At 42.3% G+C, this 27,199-nt stretch overlaps 1 protein-coding gene across 5 annotated transcripts in view; it reads left to right on the forward strand.

Moving 5' to 3' along the window:
* CTPS2 (CTP synthase 2) overlaps positions 1-27,199 on the forward strand; it is a 111,098-nt gene that overhangs the window by 14,094 nt on the left and 69,805 nt on the right. For all 5 annotated transcript variants that reach the window (XR_006339833.1, XM_043895995.1, XM_043895993.1 and 2 more), the window contains exons 4-13: positions 4,747-4,847; positions 11,465-11,581; positions 11,729-11,812; positions 12,690-12,770; positions 16,098-16,249; positions 20,314-20,446; positions 23,205-23,293; positions 24,719-24,813; positions 26,800-26,862; positions 26,971-27,014. Coding sequence is in view for 4 of the 5 variants with exons in the window: in XM_043895995.1 (XP_043751930.1) it covers positions 4,747-4,847; positions 11,465-11,581; positions 11,729-11,812; positions 12,690-12,770; positions 16,098-16,249; positions 20,314-20,446; positions 23,205-23,293; positions 24,719-24,813; positions 26,800-26,862; positions 26,971-27,014 (959 nt within the window). In the remaining variant the exon portion in view is untranslated. The remainder of the gene's footprint in view (positions 1-4,746; positions 4,848-11,464; positions 11,582-11,728; positions 11,813-12,689; positions 12,771-16,097; positions 16,250-20,313; positions 20,447-23,204; positions 23,294-24,718; positions 24,814-26,799; positions 26,863-26,970; positions 27,015-27,199) is intronic.

The raw sequence follows: 27,199 nt of genomic DNA on the forward strand, positions 1-27,199 counted from the left end.
GCTCAGGGGCCGCGGGCGGCGCCGCCGGGCTGGAGCCCCTCAGACGAGGGGCACCGCCGCCCCCAGGCCCAATCGAGCTCGCGGCCGGGCCGCTGGAACCCCCCTGTTTGTTTTTTAAGTATAACTAACTTACAACTAACCTTTGGGGCTTCCCTGATGGCTCAGACAGTAAAGAATCCATCTGCAATGTGGGAGACCTGGGTTTGATGCCTGGGTTGGGACGATCCCCTGGAGGAGGGCATGGCAACCCACTCCAGTATTCTTGCCTGGCAAATCCCATGGACAGAGGAGCCTGGGAGGCTATTAGTCCATGGTGTTGCAAAGAGTTGGACCTGACTGAGCAACTTCACAACCTACAACACTATGTTAGTTCCTGTTATACAACATAGTGATTTGGTATTTCTATACATTTCAAAATGATCACTACGGTGTCTATTACCGTGTCACCATGCAAACTTCCAAGTTTATCCTCCATGTTCGTGATTGTATTTTCATCAGTCTTTTCTTTGTTACTAATGTCATTGTTTCCTTTAGCCCCTTTTTCTGCCCTCTTTATCTTTCTCTCTTTAGCTTTTATTTATGAAATCCATAGGGAATCTTCATCACATATCTGATTGGGTGTAGATCTGAGTCAATTTTTGTCTGTCCTTAATATGTTCTTTTTCTACTTTTTTCTTGAATCTTTGCATTGATGGTGATTACTTCCTTTTTTTTTTTTTTAAAGTATTTTTTTTATTGGAGTATAATTGCTTTACAATGTTAAGTTCGGCTGTACAACATATATCAGACATGTCTACATATATCCCAAGCCTCTGAAGCTTCCCCCTCCCCCATCCCATCCCTCTAGGTGGACTATAGTTTTTTTTTTTTTTTTTTTGACTTGTTTTTTTTTTTTTTTTCCAGTGGGTTTTGTCATACATTGATATGAATCAGCCATGGATTTACATGTATTCCCAATCCCGATCCCCCCTCCCACCTCCCTCTCCACCCGATTCCTCTGGGTCTTCCCAGTGCACCAGGCCCGAGCACTTGTCTCATGCATCCCACCTGGGCTGGTGATCTGTTTCACCATAGATAGTATACATGCTGTTCTTTTGAAATATCCCACCCTCACCTTCTCCCACAGAGTTCAAAAGTCTGTTCTGTATTTCTGTGTCTCTTTTTCTGTTTTGCATATAGGGTTATCGTTATCACCTTTCTAAATTCCATATATATGTGTTAGTATGCTGTAATGTTCTTTATCTTTCTGGCTTACTTCACTCTGTATAATGGGCTCCAGCTTCATCCATCTCATTAGGACTGGTTCAAATGAATTCTTTTTAATGGCTGAGTAATATTCCATGGTGTATATGTACCACAGCTTCCTTATCCATTCATCTGCTGATGGGCATCTAGGTTGCTTCCATGTCCTGGCTATTATAAACAGTGCTGCGATGAACATTGGGGTGCACGTGTCTCTTTCAGATCTGGTTTCCTCAGTGTGTATGCCCAGAAGTGGGATTGCTGGGTCATATGGCAGTTCTATTTCCAGTTTTTTAAGGAATCTCCACACTGTTTTCCATAGCGGCTGTACTAGTTTGCATTCCCACCAACAGTGTAAGAGGGTTCCCTTTTCTCCACACCCTCTCCAGCATTTATTGCTTTTGAAGAACAGCCGTGGGAAGGAACATGGGATTGAACAGGAGGGCAACATGATGACTTTTTTCACCAACCTTTTTCATTGGTCACATGTTTCTGTCAGGTTGGTTTACTTCTACAAAATATCAGATTGATTCTAGTGGAAACAGACAATTCTTTTATTAAGCAGACACTCCCAAGACATGGGAGCAGACCAAAGGCAAAGGGGTGGCAACAACTCCCACTTGGCCTCCCTTTTTATACTCTCTCTCTCCTTCTCTTGGTTCTGCCCTATGCAAAATAGGGCTTGACCCACCACCAATCAGGAAAGGGAATGCAAATTGGCATACACATAAGGCTGATTGACAGTTGCAAGTTACATAATAACAGGCTCTATTGTGCATGTCTTTCCCATAATTCAGTCTGTTTTAATCAGATGTATGTATGTATAGAATATTTATGAACCCTTAATGGACTCCTAGCTGCCTACGGTTACTTGAGGACACAGCTGTGCATCAAGGGCACAGGTACTAGAGTTGGAGAAGCCACTGTGGTTATTTCTGTAGCCTATTGTGAGCTCTCCTGGGTGTGTCTGGGTTGGGGTTTAGACATCAGCTTGCATCCTTTTCGGCTAGACCACCCCTCTTGCTCATGCCTAACTTCCTACCTAACAATTTTGATTATTCTCTTTTGTCCTCTGCAACCCTTGCCCCTTGTATTCATAAGTTCCTATGTGGTAGGGAACACTCTAGCAAAGTAATGCTCAAAGTTCTTCAAGCCAGGCTTCAACAGTATGTGAACCATGAACTTCCAGATGTTCAAGCTGGATTTAGAAAAGGCAGAGGAACCAGAGATCAAATTGCCAACATCTGCTGGATCATAAGGAAAGCAAGAGTTCCAGAAAAAAATCTACTTCTGCTTTATTGACTATGTCAAAGCCTTTGACTGTGTGGATCACAGCAAACTGGAAAATTCTTCAAAGATGGGAATACCAGACCACCTTACCCGCTTCCTGAGAAATCTATATACAGGTTAAGAAGCAACAGTTAGAACTGGACCAACGGACTGGTTCCAAATTGGGAAAGGAGTACGTCAAGGCTGTATATTGTCACCCTGCTTATTTAACTTATATGCAGAGTACATCATGCGAAATTCCAGGCTGGATGAAGCACAAGCTGGAATCAAGATAGCCAGGGGAAATATCAATAACCTCAGATAGGCAGATGACCCCACCCTTATGGCAGAAAGCGAAGAAGAACTAAAGAGCCTCTTGATGAAAGTGAAAGAGGAGAGTGAAAAAGCTGACTTAAAACTCAACATTCAGAAAACTATGATTATGGCATCCAGTCCCATCACTTCTTGGCAAATAGATGGGGAAACAGTGGAAACAGTGACAGACTTTATTTTTGGGGGCTCCAAAATCACTGCAGATGGTGACTGCAGCCATGAAATTAAAAGACGCTTGCTCCTTGGAAGAAAAGCTATGATCAACCTAGACAGCCTATTAAAAAGCAGAGATGTTACTTTGCCATCAAAGGTCCATCTAGTCAAAGCTGTGGTTTTTTCCAGTAGTCATGTATGGATGTGAGAGTTGGACCATAAAGAAAGCTGAGTGCCAAAGAATTGATACTTTTGAGCTGTGTTGTTGGAGAAGACTCTTGAGAGTCCCTTGGACTGCAAAGAGATCCAACCAGTCAATCCTTAAGGAAATCAGTCCTGAATATTCATTGGAAGGACTGATGCTGAAGCTGAAAATCCAGTATTTTGGCCACCTGATGCAAAGAACTGACTCATTGGAAAAGAGCCTGATCCTGGGAAAGATTGAAGACAGGAAGAGAAGGGGACGACAGAGGATGAGATGGTTGGATGGCATCACTGAGTGGATGGACATGAGTTTGAGCAAGCTCCAGGAGTTGGTGATGGACAGGGAAGCCTGGCCTGCTGCAGTCCTCGGGGTCGCAGAGTCGGAAATGACTGAGCAACTGAACTGAACCTAACTGAATTGAACTGCATGGTAGGGTAAAGATGCTAGTTTCCCACCCCGCTTAAATCACCTTCAGGTTGAAAAACAGGTGAGAAGTAGATAAAGAAATTGGACAGATGGACCTCGAAAGATCAGCTATGTTACTGCTGACACTGGATGGTGTGGCTTAGATCTCAACTATTGATGCAGCTGTGCTTTCTAGTAGTTTTCCTCCAAGTGTATGTATTGGGAAAACCGGCGAGAGGGAGAGTTGCTGCCTCATACCAGTCACCCCCCAAAATTAGGGAAAGGGCAAGGTCCCAAACCTGGGCCTGGAGTCTGAGTCCATGTGCTGCCCACGTGGAGGGAGAGCTGACTTGCCCAGTCCTCACGGAAAGGGGTTGGGCTGGGCATGCTGCAATGGGTCGTTCCAAACGCACCAATCAGAGACGACTTCCTCCCGCCTCGAGGCAGGTGGGGCGGGGCCTGGGAGCCGCAGGGGCCGGTGCGGCAGGTGAGTGCCGTGACAGGCGCTGCTCTGCGTCAGCTTCACAGAGGCCACCATTTCTCCTCCTTACGTCGTATTAGGTCAGTTAACTAGAAACAAAAACATTTGTTTTGTTTTGTTTCTTTGGCTGAGACCAGCAGCTGCGGGCTTGCTCAGCACTTAGGTACCCCGGGGCCTTGTGCGTGTGGAGATACCACCTTTTAGCCTCTTTAGCTGACAGTAGCCGCCGCAGGCCTCTTCCACGCCCGCTCAGTGACTCCTCCCCACTGACGGGCGGGCTGCCCGGGGGTTGCAGGGCTGGGCCACTCTGGGCCACTTCCCCTAGGAATTCGGCATTCAGCACCCTTAGCAGCCCTCCTTGCACAGTTTTTAGTTGGCATTTTAGGTGTTTTCTAGTTGCTTCAAAGATGGCACTTCTGCTCTGTGTTTCTCTGGGCTTGGTGGATTTCAAGAGAGATGGCATAACATTTAAATGACTAAATCTATGTTGGTTCAGTAATATTAATTTCAGTGACATGGATAGTAACACTAGGACTGGAGCTTGTCTCATTTGCCAGGTGGCTTTCAGGTTATTTGGGAGGTCAACAGACACTAATTCATTTCTCATAACCGTGACACTGAAATATGCTTTTGTGCTAATTATTACCTCTTTCTGCAGTTGTCCCTCACATTACTGATGCTGTCCAGGAGTGGGTTATGAATCAAGCCATGGTGCCTGTGGATGGTCATAAGGAAGAGCCCCAAATATGCGTTATTGAGGCAAGCATGGAACTTTATTTCTTTATAAGTTTGTATCCTTATGAGTTTTTTAAAAAAACTTTTTTTAAAATGGAACTACTGAGATTTTTATTTTATTTGTTTATTTTTTTGTCTGCACCCTGTGGGCATATGGGATCTTAGTTCCCCAACCATGGGTCAGACCTGCACCCTCTGCCATGGAAGCAGGAAGTCTTAACCCTTAATGGTTGGACTGCCAGGGAAGTCCCTTCCTTATGGGTTTTTAAGCAGCTGATCTTCCTTCATTCAAGGAATGTGAATAGATGGTATCATGTGTGCTGGACACCCAGCTAGGAGGTGGGATTATAGCATGGAGTGATATAGATGGTCTTTGCTCTTTTGGTCACAAGTCAGTGGGCAAGATTGGCTTAAACTGGATGAGTACTCCTGGGGTGGGCATGCACCAGTCTGTAAGTGGGGACCAAACAATTGCAGAATGCATTCTACTCAGTGCTATTTGCAAAATGCTTTGAAAGTAAAGACGGAGTTAGGGAAGTCCAACTGTAGAGGTGATTTGGAGGTGAGAAGTGAGTATTAGCTGTTTAAAGAAAGAGCATAGTATTTTCCCTTGCCAGTTGTTCACTGCTTCCCTTCCTCTCAATGTGCAGAATGAGAATAATATCCATGTACTCCTTATCTAAATGTCAGTTGATCTAACTGCCAGGCAGGAGAATAATGAACATTTTTTTTTGTTTCTTAGAGGCAGACTGCCCAAGTTCAAATTTCTGTCATGGCCCCCAAACAGTGTTTGGCTTAGTGGTTAAGAGTCTGGAGCCAGACTGCTTGGGTTCATAGCCCAGCTGGATCACTTATCAGCATGGCACTGACACACAAAAAAATTGTGTTGTAAGGTAGAAGTGAGAAGGAGTGCTGGAGGGCAGAGAGGGAGAGCACATTCTCATTTAACCCTGTGAGGGTGTATAGGTACTGTTAGTAGCTGGCTGAAAAAAGAAGCAAAAGTATCTCAGGTTAGTAACCAGTAGAATTACCAGTTAAGATTGGGATCTGGGGATAGGGGTACCAGAGAGCTGTAGCCTCATCTGTCACAGCAGGAAATACACTTACATCCTTTAGCTGTGATAAGTCGCTTCAGTCGTGTCCGACTATTTGCGACCCTATGGACCGTAGGCCGCCAGGCTCCTGTGTCCATGGGATTCTCCAGGCAAGAATACTGGAGAAGGTAACCATGCCCTCCTGCGGGGGATCTTCCCAACCCAGGAATCGAACCTGCATCTTTTATGTCTCCTGCATTGGCAGGCGGGTTCATTACCACTAAACCCACCTGGGAAGTCCAAGAGGGTGTCTGAAATGGCTGAGTCAAGAAAGAGCCGAGCTGGATGAACTTTGGTTTAGAGATATGGAGGTCACCAGAAAAAATCCCAACAGAGAAGTTAAAGTACTTGCTTTGGGGAATTAGACTTGGGAGAGGGAAGAGTGGGGCAGGGAACTCTTGCTTTTTATTGTAAGTTCTGCTGTACAATTTGTTTCTTTAACCATGTGCATGCATTGTTTTAATTTTTGAAAAAACACAAATTAATGCCAACTGGAAGGTGCCATTTAACAATATCAATATCTTAAAGATCAGTCCAAGACTGATTTTATTCAAGCTCAGCAGAGGGTTGGACAAGCCCTCACTCCTTTGGTTTACACTGATTATTTGTTGCAGAGTACCACCTTGTCCAGTATGGTAGCCACTCACCACATGGGGTTGTTGAACACGTGAAAGCAGACCATTCAAACTGAGGTGTGCTGTGACTTTAAAATATAACTGGACTTCAAAGACTTAGTATTAAAAAAAAGAGTGTAAAGCACCTAATAATTTTTTTAAAATTGGCAATATGTTGAAATTATAATATTTTGGATATACTCTGCTATATAAAATGTAGTGTTAAAATTAGTTTCTCCAGTTTAATTTTGCTTTTTTTAAATATGGCAACTAAAAACTTTAAAATTATGTATGTAACTCATCTCACGTTATATTTCTGTTGGACAGTGCTGGTCTAGTGCTTTCACTGATTTTTGCTGTTGTTCAAGCAATAGGAAAGAGAAAGGATCTTCCCAGAATTGGTCCCTTGACTCAAAAGTAATGACCAAACCTGAACATTTTTTATAACTTTTCTATTGATTTTTTTTCTCACTTTTAGGTTTTGATAGGTGAAGGAATAGCTTTTTCTTAATCCCAGGAAAAGTTCCAAATGGTCATGTATATGAATGTTTTTATTCCTTGATTCTGCTCTTATAAAAAATATATATATAAATGTTTTAAATAATAATAACAAAAAAGAGAAGAGGAAATGTATTTTTTAAAATGTAATTGAGCTGCTGCTGAACTTCACCAAAAAATATAAGCCCTATTTGGCCATGGGAGAAGTCTTCTTAACACTTCTTTTTCATCTTCTTAGCTTTCCTAGCTATTGTTTTTTGAGCATCCTCTTTGAACAAAGCTTTTATACTGTGCCAAATTGTCCTCAGGAACATCCCTTCTTCTCTATACAACCTTGTTTATATTTGCTTATTGGACACAAATCAGGTATCCTTTTGGGTTCATTTTAAGTTGTGCTCAACAATTGTGCTTGTGCACAATGTAAGATTTTTAAGAACGACCACGAAAGCTGATTTTTAGTTTTAAACATGTAGAAGCTGTTGAAATGTCTCCAAACCCTTTTTTTTTTTTTTTTTTGGCAGATGAGCCCTCTGCTTCTTAGACCAGTGGAGCTGATAGGCTTTATTCCTATCACTGCAGGTCATCCAAGCATGAGCCTGGAATAGTTTACACCTGACTTAAAGGAGTAAAAGGTTTCTTCTTTCCCCCCCAAAAGGACTCCTTTACTTTTTTTTTTAAGTTGTCTTAATCTTCTTGTATAAATATATTTAATTTTATTAAAGTATAGTTGATTTACAGTGTTGTGTTAATTTCTGCTGTACAGCAGATTCAGTTGTACATGTATGTAAGGACTCCTTTAGTTTTATTTTTACTTTTTTTTTTTAGAATTGTTTTTATTTTTTATTTAATTTTTTTTTCAGTTTCTGATTCTCTTTATTTTTTTTATTTATTTATTTTTTGAGTATCCATACATCTATTTTTACTTTTTAATTAAAAATTTCTGCAGCTTTATTGAGGTATAACTGACGTATAACACTGTATTTGTTTTACCTGTACAACATAATGATTTGATGTATGTATATATTGTGAATAGATGACCATAATAAATTTAGTCAACATCCATCATCTCACATAGTTAAACTTTTTTTCTTGTGATGAGAATTTTTAAGATTTATTCTCTCAGCAACTTTCAGAGAAAGATTCCTTTCCTTAAAGGTGAAGTGGACATGGCACATCTCATAGATTTGCTTGTTGCTGCTTCAGTTTTGGCTTTGCATAGATCTTAAAATGTTGTTATGGGTGATATTTTTCCTGTTGTACGGGAAGAGAATTAACTTAGGACTACTCTAGTAATAATACTGAAAGTTTCTGATCACAGTGAAGATAATGGTGAACCAAAGGAGAGGTAATGGTACTTTCCAAATTGGCAGAGAGAATGCAGTACCAGTATAGGCCATGTGGGGGCAAAAGCAGATAATGTTTAAAGTTTTTGCTTCCTTTTCTGGATTCCCTGCTTATTCCCAGAATACCGCCCCCATCAAAAACCAAAAAATGTCTCTTTATGGTTTAAAGTGCAGACCTCAAAAAAATAAATAAATAAAGTGCAGACCTCTTTTTTTTCCCCTAATTTTTCCCCCATTAGCTTCTGATGCATTGTAGTTAGGGAGCACTTACACCCCTCACCCCCCTGCCAGTTTCCTGATTGCATGTTTTATTTCTTGGATTTTCGTAATTAAGTTTGTCATTCACTTACAGAATGACCATATATTTCTGTCTGTTCCGTAGCCAGAAGACTTGAATTTTAGTTTTGTTTTGTTATCTTAGTTAAAGTCAGTAAAGAATAATTTCTTCTGTAACAATGAAATCCTTGTACATCTTAGTTTGATCCTGTTGTACTTATGGTAACAGGTACTAGAATGCTGTGACCTAGGGCTTATATTAAATTTCGAGACCTTCTGTCCTGTCCTATTAATCTAAATTCTCAGCGCTGCCTGCAGGGCTCTGGGCTAGTGCTGGGGATACGGCAGGCAAGTTCCTGCCCTCAAGGACCTTACAGCCTAGTGGGGTAGAGAGATAGGAGTGGTGGTTTAGTTGCTAAGCTGTGTCTGACTCTTGCAACCCCATGGACTGTAACCTGCCAGGCTTCTCTGTCCATGGGATTCTCCAGGCAAGAATACTGGAGTGGGTTGCCATTTCCTTCTTCAGGGTATCTTCCCAACCGAGGAATCGAACCTGGGTCTCCTGCATTGCAGGCAGATTCTTTACCCACTGAGCTACGAGGGAAGCCCGACAGACAGGAGATAAAAACTCAAATAAAATAATGGCACCTTGTGCTGTGTTACCAGGAAGGGCACAGACAGGGTGCTTAGGTGGGTGGTCAAGGTCGCACTCTCTGAGGGGCACACAGCTCCCTGGGCTGAAGGATAAAAGGGAAGTAGGTGTATATGAAGAAGGTGAGTAGGAGGGCCTCAGGGGCAGGAAGGAAGAGCATGGCCTGTCTGAGGACTTGAAAGGCCAGTGAGATTGAAGTGCAGAGGTGGGGGTGGGAGAGTAGGGGGATAGGAAAAGGGCAGATGGGAGTGGGGACATGATATTAGAGACATGTGCAAGGGCCAGATCATTCAGGTCCTTTTGTTAGCTGCCTAAAGGAGTTTAGATTTTTTTTTAGTGAAGCAGTGAGCTGCTGAAAGATATAACCGTGGAAGAGATGTATTCTGAATCTTAAAAGGTCACTCTGCTGCTGTGTGACAAACGGTTGGTAGGACAGGAGAGGGTGGAAGCTAGGAGGCCATTAAAATTGGGGGCAGCCAACTTTGTAAAGGGCTAGACAGTACTCTTGCCTGGAAAATCCCATGGATGGAGGAGCCTGGTAGGCAGCAGTCCACAGGGTCACGAAGAGTCGGACACCACTGAGCGACTTCACTTTCACTTTTCACTTTCATGCACTGGGGAAGGAAATGGCAACCCACTCCAGTGTTCTTGCCTGGAGAATCTCAGGGACGGGAGCCTGGTGGGCTGACGTCTATGGGGTCGCGCAGAGTCAGACACGACTGACGTGACTTAGCAGCAGCAACAGCAGATAGTAAATATGTTTAGTTTTGCAGGTGAGAGAGTCTCTGTCACAACTACTACGCTTTGCCATTGTAGTGCCCGAGCAGCCTTAGGTGGTGTGTGAGTGGGCGGGCCTGTGTGCTGGTACAGCTTCGTGTAAAAACAGGCAGCAGGCCGTCTCAGCCACCCAGGGCTTAGATGATTGCAGTAATCCCTGCAAAAGGTCATGTTGGCTTGGGTGTCTAGGGTGGTAACAGTGGAGAGGTTTGCAAGAATGTTTTGGAGGTACAGCTCACTGGATGGGGTTGGATAAGGAAAAGCAGGTGGATCGAGGATGATTTCCAGACCTCTAGCTTGAACCAGTTACTGGGAAGAGATGCTGTTGCTGAGATGAGGGAGGAAACACCGAGACAAGCAGGCCCAGGGCTGTGGGGATTAGGAGTTCAGTGTGGGACATGGTAAGTTTGAATACTTACTGACCCATCTGAGACATCAAGGGCAAGTTGGCTTCAAAGCCCAGTGGAAAGAGAGGTCAGGGCTACAAGTAGATTTTGGACCCAGTCAAGTCCCCGAAACCAGGGAAGGTGGTGAGTTCTGGGCTTGGGTCCACCAAGATCTCTTCTTCCTCCGCATCCAGATCATTCCACCTAGCGCTTAAGTTCTTTTCTTGCTTATTGTTCTTTAGCTCTGCCTTATTTTTCTCACTCACTTCTGAGCTTCTCAGGAGCAAGCAGCTTGTCTTAAATTCTTCCTGGAGGCTTCTTTATAGTGTTGAGCCTGTAATAGATACTCAAATGCTAAAGAATTAATTTAAAAATCCATGTGATAATCTTTAAGCATTTAAATATGGTGAGGATGAATGGGTTAAAGTGAATTTTATCTTCGTCTAAAATGCTTAAGTAACTTTACTGGCAGTACAATGTAAATTAAGTTAACATTTATCAAAGGATTACACTGTCAGGAATATTCTCAGGGCTTTTGGTACTACTTGTTTCAGAGAGCCAGCATGTTTTAATAGTAGTGATTTAATTCTGGTAGTACTACCATTACAAGGAGGCTGCTCAGCTACACACAAGGCTGTGTGTGGGTGTGTGTGTGGGTTCATGCCGAGATGGAGAGAGAATGCTATTTCGCACCGGGCAGAGCCAGATGGCTCTCTGCTTTCTCATATTGTCACTAGATTTGAAATCTCCCTTCCAATGGGACCACTGGTAGAAGCTAACTGATCTCACTCCTGGTGGTGTATATTCTGTCTTTTTATCTGCTTAGAAATTCCCTTCTCTTTTCTTAAAGTGCTCCTTTTCTTTAAAAAAGTTTGTTTCAGTCTTGGCGAGATGAAGGGTTGATAGCCTTTTAATGATCCCCCATTTTCAGGGGACTTTAGTTCTTATGCTTAGTGTATTAAGAATTGTTCTCTCTTGTGTCTTTTTTTTCCCATTCCCAGCTGGGTGGCACCATTGGAGACATTGAAGGAATGCCGTTTGTGGAAGCGTTCAGACAATTCCAGTTTAAAGCAAAAAGAGAGAATTTCTGTAATATCCATGTTAGCCTTGTCCCGCAGGTGAGCTTTCCAGATAAGTATGTAGACAGCAGCTCCTGTAGGTTTTCCTGTGATGCTCTGTTTATTCCACCTTTTAAATCAGGAAGCCATTCATTATCCAGAAGAGCCCGATGTCCAGCATACTGACAGTGACCCGTTTCTTTTCAGCCCAGTGCTACCGGAGAACAAAAAACCAAACCCACACAAAACAGTGTCCGTGCGCTGAGGGGATTAGGCCTGTCTCCCGATCTGGTGAGTTAAGGGGAGTGGGTAAGTTTTGTGGACTAGGACCTCCATCTCCTAACCTGTAGCATCATCTGAGTCCTAGCTCTCAAATGGTTTCAGTGACTGAAATTTTTGTATCTGGGACCTGGGGAAGGTTTATTCCCTCATCATCAACTGTTGCTTCACACATTTCTAAATTGGCCATCTGTTCTCCAGGCCCTCATTTGATTGGCCACACTGACATCTGGGCAAGTGCATTGTGTGGTCATCTGTGTGGTCCCTGGGTCCTTTGGAGAGAGTTGGGACCTGGGAGATTTTCCTCTGAACCTGCTAGGTTGGGTTAGCCCTTCTTTTGTTTATAGCAGTAAATGGCCAGTAGTCTAGATCAGGGGTGGGCAAGTAAGGGCCTGTAAGCCTGCTGCCTGTAAAGGAAGTTGTTCTGTGACTCTCTGCCACTCATTGTCCACATTTGTTCATAGCTGCCTGTGCACCATGGCAGAACCATTGAGGACTCAGGGCAGTGACTGCATGACTGCAAAAGCTAAAGCTTTTACCATTTGGCCCTTTAGAGAAGAGTTTGCCAACCCTTGGTCTGGCTTTCTTCTTGTAGTTTTAGGAAGTAACGTTTGTGAGCCTCATGTCTGTTCACCACATATGCTGTGACATTTCTTACCAGTGGATTTGTGGTGAGTTTGGTTACACTTGCTCCTATTAGTGCTCAGACCAATTTCTAGTAACCCAGTGGGATGCCAAGGATGGAGAAGTCAAGTCTCCATAAAGTCAAGTCAAGACTCGGTCAAGTCTCTTGGAGCAAAATTAACATAGCTTCCTCCTGAAAACCAGTGGCAGTGTGAACAGCTCAATAATTCCTGCCTGCTAACCTGTGCATGATTGACTTTGACAGATTGTCTGCCGGAGTTCAACGCCCATTGAAATGGCTGTGAAGGAAAAGATTTCTATGTTTTGTCACGTGAACCCTGAACAGGTTAGTGCTGCTCTTTAGATTTGATTGCCTTGCAGGCACTTCTGCTGATGCCAGCATTTTACACCTCTTAAATTACTGTATTACTTTTCACAACATTTATAAAAGCTTTGGGGGACTCATATGCAACTATGGCTCCCTTGCCTTTAAGTGAACAGTCTCGAGACTACTGACTCCTTAAATAGATTGTGTATTTCACTCCTTAAATTTTAATTATAGGTACAAAACCAGGCAGATTTTTTTTTTAAAACTTGCAGTCAACCTCTGGAGAGAGAACCATTTGAAGCCTGCTTATCGTCTCTTTATCTTGTCTTTTCAGGACACTTACGGCTTTTACTTCAATTTCTCCTTTGTACTTGTTACAGCTTAGCTCACCTCAAACCACACATTACAGTGACATTCACACTATCACTTCTGATTACATCAATGGCCTCAGTTCAATTCATTGCTACAAAAACTGCTGTGATGTGGGTTCGGGTCCTCTGTTCTGTAGGACTTTCCACCTGTGTATCTGAGAACTGGCTTTTCTTTTTTCTTTTATCCACTTATCTCTGTCTCTTGTTTGTAATAAGGTTCAGGCACAAGGGATTGGAGTTTAAAAGGTGATTTGATGGATGCTCAGGAAAAGGGTGAGGTTTGGCAAAAATCTTTTGTTTCCTTCAGATTATCTTGAGGTTTTCTGAAGCCTAAAAACTACCTACTCAGATTTCTTGAGTCTCAGTAGTCAGGCTGATGTATTCACTGGTTGATGCTTCAGGGTCAGTGCACAAGTCTGAACGCCTTTGAAAAATGTGATGGCAGATTTAAAGCACTCCTCTGTATCTGTATGTCATCAAGCCATTTTGGTTTTGTTTAATTGTTTTTTGTAAATAGTACTTGGTATGGATATCACACACATTTAACTGGTTTCTGAAATAGAAGGAGGATATAGCTTTTAGAGTTGGGTTGCTAAGACCTCTGAGAACAGATGATACAGTCCAGACTTTCAACCATGTGGAATTTCTTTTCTTTCTTTTTTTTTTTTTTTGGCTGTGCTGCATGGCTTGCAGGATCTTAGTTCCCTAAACTAAGGGATTGAACCTCAGCCACTGCAGTGAAAGCACCGAGTCCTAACCACGGGACCACCAGGGAATTCCCGAGTTTATTTTCTTTATAGATTCTGAAGAATGTTCTATCTTGTCAGTCCACAGGCTAGCTTATTAGTCATTTTTTTAGCACGTTGCTTTAAAATTTTTTTTATTGAAGTACAATTGATGTACAATGTTGTGTTAGCTTCTGGTGTACAGCAAAGTGAGTCAGTTATATATATAACTGATTATTATACATATATCCACTAGTTTTTAGATTTTTTTCCTATATAGGTCATTACAAAGTATTGAGTAGAGTTCCCTGTGCTATACAGTAGGTTCTTGTTATTATCTGTTTTATATATGGTTGTGTGTATATGTCAATCCCAGTTTTCCAATTTATCTCTCTCCCCTGCCCCCACCCTTGCCTTACCTTCTAGTAACCATAAGTTTGCTGTCTACATCTGTCAGCACATTGCCTTTTTAAACATGAGTTAATTCTCCCATTTCTTAGCTCCTCGTGAACTTGCGTTTAGAGCTTTTCTCACCTGGATTGCCAAGGAGGGAATGGACGGTCACAGGCATCTCTCTGTTGTGCTCTGTTACCATGATATTTGAAAAAATGTCTCGGGCCTGGAGGATAGATGAGTAAATAGCTCCACATCCCATGCCTTCTACTTCTGGGAGTTGTGGCTGTCCAGAGATTTAATTTTAATTAATAATTGGGATGGAGCATCATATCAGTGACATCTTGGCACTTTGAATTGCATCAAGGAATGCACAGATGAGACACAGTTGTCTTAAAGATAAAGTTGTCGATGTCCAAACAGCTTAAGAACCCTTGGTTGGATAGCTATGGATTTGGAAAGACTGAACACATAGAGTTTGCAGAACATTTCTTGGCATTTGTTTAGGATGTGGCAGATCCTTAAATGCCTGCCAGTAGCCCTTTATCTGTACTTGAGAGGATGGTGAAAGCTCATTAGGGTGTGAAAAACAACCGTACCACCTGGCATTTAAAAGAGCCTTTCTCCCCTCATAGGTGTAATTAATTTGACTGTGTTCAATGTGAGCTTATAAATTTACCAAATGAAGGGCAGACAAAAAAAGCAACTATAGTAGCAGCTACAACAAAAAATGAGTGAACGAACAAACCACATACCCATACTTAGAGGACAAGGTGTATGTATTCTAAGTCTACTGTCTGAACCTAGACTTAGGAGATGGTGCCTTGGGCCATGTGTTTTGGATACTGACATATAAAGCATACATGTTCCAACACCAAATCTGACACCCTTGGGGTTCCTGCACTTCAACTCAGATGCTCATTACCTGGAGTGAGCATCAGACTCTGCAGGCCTTTATAAGACTGCCCTGCACTTCAGACACCAGCCATAGGTTTCCATTGTTCCAAGCCATCCCACTTCTGCCTGGCTGACTACAAAGTTGAAGCTTCTCGTGACCACCTCAGGTTTGATAATTCTCTAGAATGACTCACAACTCAGAAAAGTGCTGTGCTTATGATTACTATTTTATTATAAAAGGTGTAAGTGAATAGCCAGATGAAGAGACACATAGGGCAAGGTCTAGGAGAGTCCCAGGCACAAGAGCTTTTGTTCCTGTGGAGTTAGGGGGCACCACCTTCCCATTACATTTGTATATTCACAAACGAGGATGCTCCCCTGAGGCCTGGTGTTCACCATTTTTATTGGGGTTTCATTACATTGGCATGATTGAGTAAATCATTGGTCACCTGATTGAACTCAGTCTCTAACCCCCATCCCTACCCTGGCGGTCAGGTGGCTGAAAGTTCCAGCCTTCTAATGACTTGCTGGCTTTACCCAACTCCAATCCTAAAGTCATCTCAGTGCCAGCCTCGTTAACCTAACAAAGTTATTCCTGTAACTCAAGAAATTTCAAACGTTTAAAATATATATATGCGTGTGTGTGTGTGTATGTATTCATTGTTCCCAGTTCCTGGCACAGGAGATAGATATTTTCTACCATAGCATCCACGGTTCCAGGTGTAGAATAATGACTTCTTTATATATGGTTGTGTTTATATATGGTTCAGTGTTTTGTAATTAGATGAAACTAACCTTGTGTTAATTCTGACTCCTGTTTAGGTTGCTGAGTTCTTGGTTTTCTTCTGTCAGTATAAATAAACTGCCATCTCTCTTGAGTTTTGGCTCATTCTTGTGTATGTTTTTGTGGCATATTTGAGTCATTCCATTAAATATGGTGTTTTATCATCATTAATCAGGTCATATGTATCCATGATGTTTCTTCCACCTACCGAGTGCCTGTGCTTTTGGAGGAACAAGGCATCGTTAAATATTTTAAAGAGAGATTGGATCTGCCCATTGGGGATTCTGCAAGTAGTTTGCTTTCCAAGTGGAGAAATATGGCTGACAGGTACTGTGAAAGGAATTACTAATGTAATCTTTCTTAATTCTTGGCTTTGGGGGTAGGACGGAGGTCTACCTTAGAAGGTAACTATGTAGCAGTCTGCTTTCCACATGGGCATGTTTGGTTTGGGAAATATCTAAAGCTCTAGCATATTGTCAGGGTGTTTTGCTGTACTCTGAAGATTTACAGGGCCTTTGATTTTGCTCTACTTAAAGAAAACTGAATTGAAAGAACTTGGATTCCAGAATTTAAAAAAAATTTTTGGAAGCATTTTGATTTATTATTTAGTCTCTGAATATTTTAAACAGTTTAAAATGCTATAGGCTTTGTTTTGTTTTGCTTATTTTTAAGAGTTTTGGCTATGGCATTGTTGTTCTGTCCTGCAGTCATGAATTATCAGCGTCGGTATTAAAAACCCCTGATAGGTTTTCGCTTTAAGACAATCATATTAATTTCAGCAAGGTTTGTCTAATTTGATGTTGTATACAGAGGAAATCCCCATCGCCTATTTTCTTATACTAAATGTTGATGAGGCATGACTCCATAAACTCCTGGCTGTTTCACTTATCATGTAGCTGAGGTAGAGGCAGTTGGTGCAGTAGTTACAAATGTAGGCTCGGTGTTGCTGAGGAGTAGATCTTAAAAGTTCTCATCATAAGAAAAACATTTATAACTTTGTGTGGTGATGGATGTTAACTAGAATTCTTGTGGTTACCATTTTGTAATATATAAATATATTGAATTATCATGTGTGACTGGAACTAATTAATGTTATATATCACTTATATCTCAATGAAAAAAAATGTAAGCTGTGGTGTCAGGCACCATAGATTCAGACACTAGCTTCTCCTTTCACTAGATGTGTGAGTTTAGGCAGATTACTTCATCTCTCTGGGCTTGTTCTCCCATCTATATATAACTGGGGGATGCTAGTACCACGCTGTGGCAATTTTGAGAGAAAATACATTGGGCCTTAACTTCACATCAGGCACTGTTGGCTACTGATGTCTGTTACAATAATCAAATTATTTTTGGGGGGCTTCCCTGATAGCTCAGTTGGTAAACAATCCACCTGCAATGCAGGAGACCCTGGTTCGATTCCTGGGTTGGGAAGATCCGCTGGAGAAGAGATGGACTACTCCAGTATTCTTGGGCTTCCTTTGTGGCTCAGCTGGTAAAGAATCCACCTGCAGTGCGGGAGACCTGCGTTCGATCCCTGGGTTGGGAAGATATCCTGGAGAAGGGAAAGGCTACCCACTCCAGTATTCTGGCCTGGAGAATTCCATGGACTGTATAGTCCATGGGGTCGCAAAGAGTCGGACAAGACTGAGTGACTTTCACTTTCACTTTCCCTGGTGGCTCAGTGGTAAAGAATCTGCCTGCAGTGCAGGAGATGCAGGAGACTAAGCTTTGATCCCTGGGTCAGAAAGATCCCCTGGAGGAGAGGAAATGGCAACCCACTCCAGTATTCTTGCTGAGAAAATCCCCTGGACGGAGGAGCCTGGTGGACTACAGTCTATAGTGTTGAAAAGAATCAGCCATGACTGAGTGACCGAGAGCATTGACTGGTCAGAAATGGGACAATTTGAGCTTCCAAACAGATAATAATTTTGATTTATCAAAACCCATGAAATGTTTTTAAATGAGCAAATTCATAAAAATATAAAACAAGTGATTGGATGGTGACAAAATCACTGACCTTTGATAGATAACTAGTAGATTGAAAGTTCTTTTGCCCTTTCATTTTAAAATTTAAAAAGCGTTTTAGAATTTGTGGGGTAAGTAGAACCAGGAATGAAGTGCATTTTCTGAACTTAGGTGCTCCAGTGACTGGTGATACAGTTAAGCCCCTGTCCTCTAGAATGCTTAAGGAATCAGTCACATTGTGGGAATTTTCTGGGTACTTGGGGCTGATCCTTTTTAAGCATGAGAAACTTTAATATTTTAACTCTTTGTATTGAAACTAGTTCTAAACTGTAGTCTATGCCTCTGTGCTTTTTAAAGCCAGAGTTTGGTTTTTGTACTAGTTTCCTGTGGCTGCTGTAGCAAGTTACCACAGAATGGGTGGCTTAAACCAACAGAAATTTGTTCTCTCACAGTTGTGGAGTCTTGAAGTAGGAAATCAAGGTGTGAGCAGGGTTGGTTCCTTTTGGAGCTCTGAGGTAGAATCTGCCCCATGTGTTTCTCCTGGCCTCTGTGCGCTAGCTTCCTTGGTGTTCTTGGCTTATGGCCATGTCACTCCATTCTCTGTCTCTCTTGCCACATGTCCTTCTCCTTTGTGTCTTCTTCCTTTCTCTTTTATAAGGATGCTTGTCTTTGCAGTCAGGGCCCATTCTAATCCAGAATGATCTCATCTGGAGATCCTTAACTTAACTGCATCTGTGAAGTGTTCCCCCCCACCCAGATATGGACGCATTCGTAGGTTCTGGGGGACATATGTTTTTTTGAGCCACCATTGAGCTCAGGATTCAAGCAAAGGGAATGTTGAGCAATAGTCTCTCTGCATCATGTTGGCTGTGATGTTGGTCATAGAGGTGTGAAGTGTCCATTCTTCAGACCCCTTCCCCTCAGTCCAGCCTCTGGAGAGATGGATACAAGAAGGCAAACAGAAGTCAAAGGGGCAGCCTTGATCATGGAGGTCCAGTGCTGCTCAGAGGCCTCATACCCAGCTGATGGCTGAATGGAGAGCACAGGGGGAGGGAGGCAGTAGACTGGTGCAGGTTGAGGAGCAAAAGAGGGCACAGGGGTGTAGGCTTAGCATATCTCCCCAGACGGCAGCTGGGCTGACCAGTGGCCTCCCCTCTCCCACCCGGCTGCTGCGTGACTCCTCGTTCCCTGGGAAGACAAGCCACGAGTGAGTGGAGAGAGGGATGTGTGGAAGGAGGGACTGGCCATGCTGACTGCAGCCCTGTGTCCCTCTGGCAGTGGAGGTGTGAGAGCGGGGTGAAGCCTCAGCCAGACTGCTGTGCTCACCTGGGCCAAACTCTGGGACAGGATGCGCTCCCACCCCATCACGTCATCTTGGAATGTTGCCTTGGTACCAACTTGCTTTGTTACCTACGTCCTTTGTACAGCTGAGGTGAAGCGCAGGCAGGCAGTCTCCAGAGCGACATAAAATTAAGTGGCAAGTTAAAGGTTTAGCAGCGTTCTCTGACGTTTTTCAGTCACCTTCCTAGAAAGTCACCTCTGCTGTCAGTTTTGACTTCTTAGCTCTTCGTGTGTTTTTCTCCTTCTACCATTTCCATCATGCTTCTCTTTCACTCTTTGCAGATATAGATATAAAAGAGGAATATTCCTCATCCCAGTAACATTTTTCTAAGGTGTTTGGGGGAAGAGTTTGCTTCAGAGCCTTAAAAGACCTTCAAGCCCTGAGTGACATTTCCACATACTTAGTACCAGACCACACGTTTTTCATGTACTTTGAACAGATCTCCTGACAGAAGCAACAGTAAAGACTGTGTCTCTAATGGCAAATTGTGATTGAGCATCTTATGTAGAATGAAATTTTCTCATAAAAATGATGTAAGTGGCTTATAGTATTTTAAATAGTTCTCTCAGCACCATTCTTCAGGAATGTCATAAATAACTTGGCTTTTGTGGGTCAGCTGGGAATGTAACAATTTTTAATGTAGACATTTTGAATGCATTTTCTCATATGATGTCACCTTACAAAGTTAATATTATAGTGTCTCCTATTGACACTGAGAATGCATTTTCTTATACAGTGTCACCTTATAAGTGAATTTAAGGACAGCTCATGTTGATGAGATGGGGAGACTTTTTTATTTTTTATTTGTAATGCTTTTAACTTTTTCTTTTTCTCCTTGGATTTATGTCTGTGCTTGCTCATATAAGCCAACATTGGGCTTTCTCATGATTTTCAAATATCTTGGAGTACAGATTTTTATTCTTTGGGGGTAGGGTGGGAAATTTAAGTCAAGTACATCAAATTCAAGGCATGTCTGTTCCTCAGGTTTTAAAAAGTGCCTTGGGATAAGAACAGTGGCTGTCATTATGCTTGTGATGTGCTGTTACATGCATATAACCTTTAAGCTTGTTTTCCTTCCCAGGTATGAAAGGTTACAGAAAACATGTTCCATTGCCCTGGTTGGCAAATACACCAAGCTCAGGGACTGCTATGCCTCCGTGTTCAAAGCCCTGGAACACTCAGCCTTGGCCATCAACCACAAGTTGAATCTGATGGTGAGCCCCTGCCTGATCTTCTGCATGTTTTAGCCATTCATTGTGAAATCTTGTGTTGTACAGAGGCAGGTTGTGTTGAAGGACCCCCAAGTTCAGTGATTCACCAGGACTCAGAGGACTGAGCATACAGCTGTACTCAAGAGTATCTTATTTTAGTGATAGGATACAGAGCCAAATCAGCAGAGGAGAAGGCTAGTGGGATGAAGTCTCAGGGAAACCACCTTTAAGCTTCCAAGGGTCCTCCTCCAGTGAAATCACAGAGGACATGCTTGAATCCCCCAGGAACAAGCTGTAGCAACACTGGTGAAGTGCTGACTGTCAGGGAAGCTCATTAGAGACTTGGCACCCAAGGTTTTTACTGAGGGTTGGTCACATAGGTGCCCTCTGCCTCCAGAGTGTCAAAATTCCAGGCTCCCAGGAGGAAAGCGGGTGCTCTACATAAATCATATTGTTTCTTCCAACACTGCAGGCACAGTGAGCCACTCTTATCAGTTCTTGTTAATAGTGGGCGTGTGCGCATGCTCTCATCATTTCTAACTTTGCGAACTCATGGACTGTAGCCTGCCAGGCCCCTCTGTCCATGGGATATTCCAGGCAAAAATATTGGAGTGGGTTGCCATTTCCTCCTCTAGGGGATCTTACCATCCCAGGGATCAAACCTATATCTCCCGCGTCTCCTGCATTGCAGGCGAATTCTTTACTGCTAACCCAGCAGGGAAGCCTGGTTATGGCGGGCACCCTCCCCAAATCCAAGATTCCAGATGCCAGACAAGGGCCAACCTTATAAGCAGGGCTTTCCAAGGATGGCGGTCAGGCCTGCCATGTTAACTTTTTTTCTGCATGCAGGTTTAAGGCACAGTTTCTGAAATTAGGCTTTGCACATTCAGGGACGTATCTACTCCATGCTCATTTAAGTATTTTGTGTTTACTTAATAAGAAAATGGGGCTTCCCCAGTGGCTCAGCAGTAAAGAATCTGCCTGTAATGCAGGAGCTGCAGGAGATGCAGGTTCAATCCCTGGGTTGGGAAGATCTGGAGGAGGGCATGGCCACTCACTCCAATATTCTTACCTGGAGAATCCCCATGGACAGAGGAGCCTGGCGGGCTACAGTCCATGGGGTTGCAAAGAGTTGGACACAATAGAGCACATACACACACACATGCACATATGGGATAGCAGAGGCGAAGTTATATATATATAGCTTGAGTATACTCTTTGTTAGATATAGAAGTAGTCTATGCTCAGCATATAAAATTTAAGCAAAGCATAATGCAAAATCCAGAAAGTAGAAGATTCTTCTTCCCTGAAATCCTTCTCTTGCTGTACCCATCGTTCCCAGTTTGAGGCATATCTTTCCAGACTTTTCTCTCTATATATAAATGTGTATATTTAATGATATTCTCTCTGGGTATATCGCAATTTAGGAAGGCTTTATTATCTTGACTTAAATGGTAAAACCTTTATATAATGAACCAAAAGATACACTTACATGTTCAAGAAATTGAGTAATTTCCAGCTTAGGACCTATCTGATTTTCTCTCATCTCTTTGTAGCTTCTTTCTCTAAACACTTATTGTTTTTGACTTTCAAAGGAATTGTTCCCTTCCTATTCTTCCTATTCATTCAGCTTCCCCAGGCCCTCATAGAAAAAAGAAAGCAATAATAGAAAATCTGTTATAATACAAATTTTATAAAGTAAAATTTTGTATCTTAAGATATATTCAGATAGTAATTTGTATAACATAAATACTAAAATAACAGATATATAGGGACTGTTATGTACACAGGAATTGTCATAACTGTTTTTCTTGTAATAGAATTCATTGACGGTGGCCTCTACTTAAAGTCTTGTTTGAATCATGGGCTTGTGCTATGTTTATCCTGCCTGACTTTTGCGGCAGTTTCCCAACTGGTTTTCAGTCTTCCCTCCATTTCCCTCACTGAATTTTTATAAAATCACTCTCTTTTCCTTCAGACCTTTCAGTCACTTCAAGTGTTCTGTCGCCGCATGGAACTTCTTTTGGTGTCACCAGAGTGGTCACCACGTCCTGTCTTTTGTCTGGAGTTTCACACAAGCTGTTCTTTCACCACCACCCCTCTCTACCCCTCTACCCCCACCGACCCTGCATCCCTTCCCACCTGCCTCCCAACTACACACACACACACACACACACACACACACACACACACACACACACACACACACACACACACACACACACACACACACACACACACTCAGCTTGCATCTGCTCCAGGACTTAGCTTCTTGGACATCCCCTCCCCCAAAAGCATCCCTTCCCACCTGCCTCCCAACTACACACACACACACACACACACACACACACACACACACACACACACACACACACACACACACACACACACACACACACACTCAGCTTGCATCTGCTCCAGGACTTAGCTTCTTGGACATCCCCTCCCCCAAAAGCTTCCATGAAGGTGTTCCTTCCCTTCTTCTCTCCAGCTCACCTCTAGCTCCGGTGTGAGTCCTGCTTTCTTCCGCAGCGTTCTCTTCTTTGCCCATAGTAACTCTTATCTCCCTGTGCTGTGGGTGCCTATTTAAATATCTGGTTTTGTAATCTTCCTAAAAGACTGTAAGAGCCACAAGACTTCTATGCTAAGTGACCAGTACAGTGTTTGCATAAGTAGTTATTGAATAATTGTGTGTTAGATGGTTCTAGTATTTTCCAGTTTTTATTTTTCTGAAATCTTTAAATTTGTTGGATGTTTTTAGTACATAGATTCCATTGATCTGGAGCAGACTACTGAAACTGAGGACCCTGTGAAATTCCATGAAGCTTGGCAGAAGCTCTGCAAAGCTGAGTAAGTACCAAGTACTTTCCATGCCAGTTAGGAGAATGCCACTGTGATTTTTCCATAATGATTCAACTTACCCCAATTACTGACTTTTGTGCATTTGAAAGATAGTTTGGAGTACTTGTGATTCTGGGTGCTTGTGCTGCATTCACATTGCATTTACTTTGAAACTTGCCATGTTAGTATTAGTAGCGCATGCAATGGGGATGGTTTTATTCTGGATAAACACTCTCATTTGCAAACATGAGAGCTCAAGAGAAAACTGGAAGGTCATGTTACCCTTCATGGCACAAAACAATGCTACCCCCAAGAGTTATATTGATTACTTAAAAAATAAAACCTTGAATCAAAAGATGTGGAAAAGAAAACAAAACCAAGAGGAGGGAAGATTGTCATTCTTGCATTGTAACTTTGTATATGTAAGGTCTGTCTCTATATTTTTCCATAGCATCAACTCACTTTCTCCTCCCCAGAATAAGACCACCTTCACTGCACGTGCCACTAACACTAACATGGCATGTTTCAAAGTAAATTGGTGAAATAGACCTTAGATTTTGATTACTAATTAAGTTGTAGCACAGCAAAATTTCCTGGCTAGGAGCCACTTTAGAGACTTGAAGACACTGAAAGGTCTGAAGGAACAGAGAGTGATTTTAAGAATCACTCTGGCTCAGTGAAGGAAATGGAGGGAAGTTTTTACCATATTGATGGGAAAGTGAGTTGATGCTACAGAAAGATGCAGAGACAGACTTTCCATGTACAAAGTTACAGTGCAAGAATGACAATCTTCCCTCCTCTCTTGGTTTTGTTTTCTTTTCCACATCTTTTGATTCAAGGTTTTATTTTGTAAGTAATCAATGTAACTCTTGGGGGTGGCATTGTATTGTGAGGGTAACATTACCCTCCAGTTTTCTCTTAAATTGTTATGTTTTCAAATGAGAGTGTTTATCCAGAAAGTCTCTAAAGTGGCTCCTCGCCAGGAAATTTTCCTGTGCCACAACTTGATTAGCAATCAAAAGATCTATTTCACCAGTTTAACTCTATCTGATTATGTAAGAGGTCTTAAAACATTTTTATAACAGTACTTTTAAAAGAACCTTAACCTATTTTTCTTCAGATAATTCTTTCAGTGGCATTTTTAACTGAATTGAGTCTCTTAGTTATATGGTCATGTGCTGCAGAGACCTATCTGGAAATATATATCAAGGTCAATTGTAAGAAATTGTCGCAACTGCTTTATAACATTGGGAGGATTTCAAGAAGAAAGTTCAGGATGTGAAATTATGTAATCAATTATGAAAGTAGACTCCAAGCGTATTCTCTAGCAGTTGTGCCAGATGTTGAATTTGGTTTCAATAAGCATGATCTGAAAACAAGAATTTCACAAATAAAAATAATGTCAAATTTCCCCTCCTCTTGTGTTGATTGCAGTGGTGTTCTTGTGCCAGGAGGCTTTGGAATCAGAGGAACGTTGGGAAAACTCCAGGCAATTTCTTGGGCACGGTCAAGGAAGATTCCTTTTCTGGGTAAAACTGATGTTTATGAATCCTGAGTATGAGTTTTTTTAGATTTTTGATACCTAGTTCGGATAACACGTAATAGGGTTTGTTAATGTGAAAAGTGTGATTTTGAATTTCAACATTTAGATGCCAAATAGTTTGCTACAGGGTCTGGAAACTATATTCTACAAGCCCTACCTGGCTCACAGCGTTTTTGTAAATAAAGTTTTATTGGAATACAGCCACACAGATTTGTTTACATATTGTCTGTGGCTGTTTTTCCAATGCAGTGGTAGAGATTGAGACCCTACAGCATGCAAAGCCTAAAATTTTTACTCTCTGGCCCTTTACCAAAAAAATTTGTCAACCTACAAGAACTTACCACTGGTCTGGTTGTATAGCAAGAGGCTGGGAAGAACCTGTGTTCAAACCTGCCCTTACCTTTTCCGATTCCCACCTGATTATATGTTTTGCCACTTCAAGCAGAGAACATCTCAATAGGATGCCACAGTGTTATTTCTAATCAGAAAAAAAGCTTAAATTGAAATGTATATATTCCTTCTAGAAAAGATAATACAGAAAAATCATCTAACATTACAGAGACAGCTCTGTTAAGAATCAGAGCTGGGTGTTTTCAATGCTTTTGTTGAAATTGCAAAGCATGGCTTCCTTAGCAATGAAACTGGATGTAATAGAACATTGATGGGATAACAAGCAGCTCTGCGACTGGGGGTCCAGAAGGAAGAGGGAGTGGGGAGAGGCTATGTTTCATGCTGTGCTTGCCTGGGCTGCTGGGTTTATGAACTGAGTGGACCGGCTTTGGTACCGTTTACTTAATATCAACAGGTTCATTTCCCCCACTTGCCTGTTCTTTGATTAACTTCCTAGACACTCTCCACTAGGGATCCATTTTCAAAAGAGAAGCTAGGAGTAGTTTACCTTGGTACCTTGCTTTGTTTTATCCATCTAAGCTCACCTGGGCCACTGTTTTCTTTTGAAGTAATCTTGTTTAGTTTCTGTCTGAACATGATTAGCATTCTTCAGATAATTTTCACTGTACAGAATAGTTTGCAGCTCTTTAGCTTTCTCTTTAACACACTGTCTGTATGTCCTAGCTTTGTGGGACTTTCTGAAGTCCCTCCAAAGCACTCAGCTGTTTCACCCTTATTGACTTTTGTTCTGGCGTGCTTGGTATATTGATTGCTCTCTCCTTTGAGTCCCTGTGTATCTTGGATATATCTGTAAAAGCATCTGGAATGCTCCTTGACATTTGTTTATTGGAGAATATTGGTGGGCCACAGTGAATGTGGGGATGGGCAAGGGGTGCATCCCTGTGGCAACAGGCCCGGGCCTCTGCAGGTCCCTTTCTTTTCTCATTGAGCTTTCTGCTCAGTTCCATTTGGCTTCTCCATCATGCTCCAGCCTGCAGTGGAGGTACCAGCTCGCCCAGCTGCTGCTGCTTCCTTGCAGTGAAAGTTCGGCCTCTTCTGGGCTCAGCAGCTGGGCACAGACCTCCCACTCCCCTGCCTGCCTGTGGGCGCTCCTTGGAGCCCAGCCTGCTGCCAGGCAGGGGCTGCCTGCAAACAGAGCCCACATTTAAGGCCATGGAACTATCTAGAGAAGAGAGAGTGTGAAGACTCAGCCCACAGAGACTCCCTCGTGAATTGAGGTGTTGTTAGACATTCTCTGAAGGAGTTGGGTGCTCTGGGGCAGCCCTGCAGGCCACACGTGCGCCTCAATCTAGAGACACATTTGGAGGTAGGCAGATTGGCCTTTTGGACCTTGCCTTCTGCCCTTTTCCAACTTCGCATTTATTTATTCCTACTTCAGTTTGGGTCGTCCAAACCCCTTCCCTGCCCCTGCCACGCCTGTTCTGAGGGCAGAAGCTTCAGCAGCAAACTTACTCTCTTGCAGCCTGCATTCTAGATGGAGAAGATAGCAAACAAATGAACAGAAAATATGACACAGTACAAAATAGTTTCATTTGTTTTGTATATGTGCTTTTTAAAATAGGAGTTTGCCTTGGGATGCAGCTGGCGGTGATAGAGTTTGCGAGAAACTGCCTTAACTTGAAAGGTAAGTCTGAGAGTTTCTAAATACCTCTTAGTGAAAAGCACTCTTATTACTTAAAGACTTTTTCAGCTACATAATGGTGAGTTACTGAACTCATTTCTTTATCTTCAGATGCTGATTCCACAGAATTTGAGCCAAATGCCCATATTCCTGTGGTAAGTGGATTGTTTATCTTTTTGGGTTGGGTCATTATTTTGTTTCTGGCTCTAGCCTATGCTCATAAGGGGCTATTATTATTATTTTTTCATTATGACATCAGGACATTTTAATTATATATGATTTTGCTTATTCTTATTACTCTATTGTTATTAGTTTATATCAAACCACTTTATTCTCCATC

Source organism: Cervus elaphus, chromosome X (assembly GCF_910594005.1).
Source record: "Cervus elaphus chromosome X, mCerEla1.1, whole genome shotgun sequence".
Lineage (NCBI taxonomy): Eukaryota > Metazoa > Chordata > Mammalia > Artiodactyla > Cervidae > Cervus > Cervus elaphus.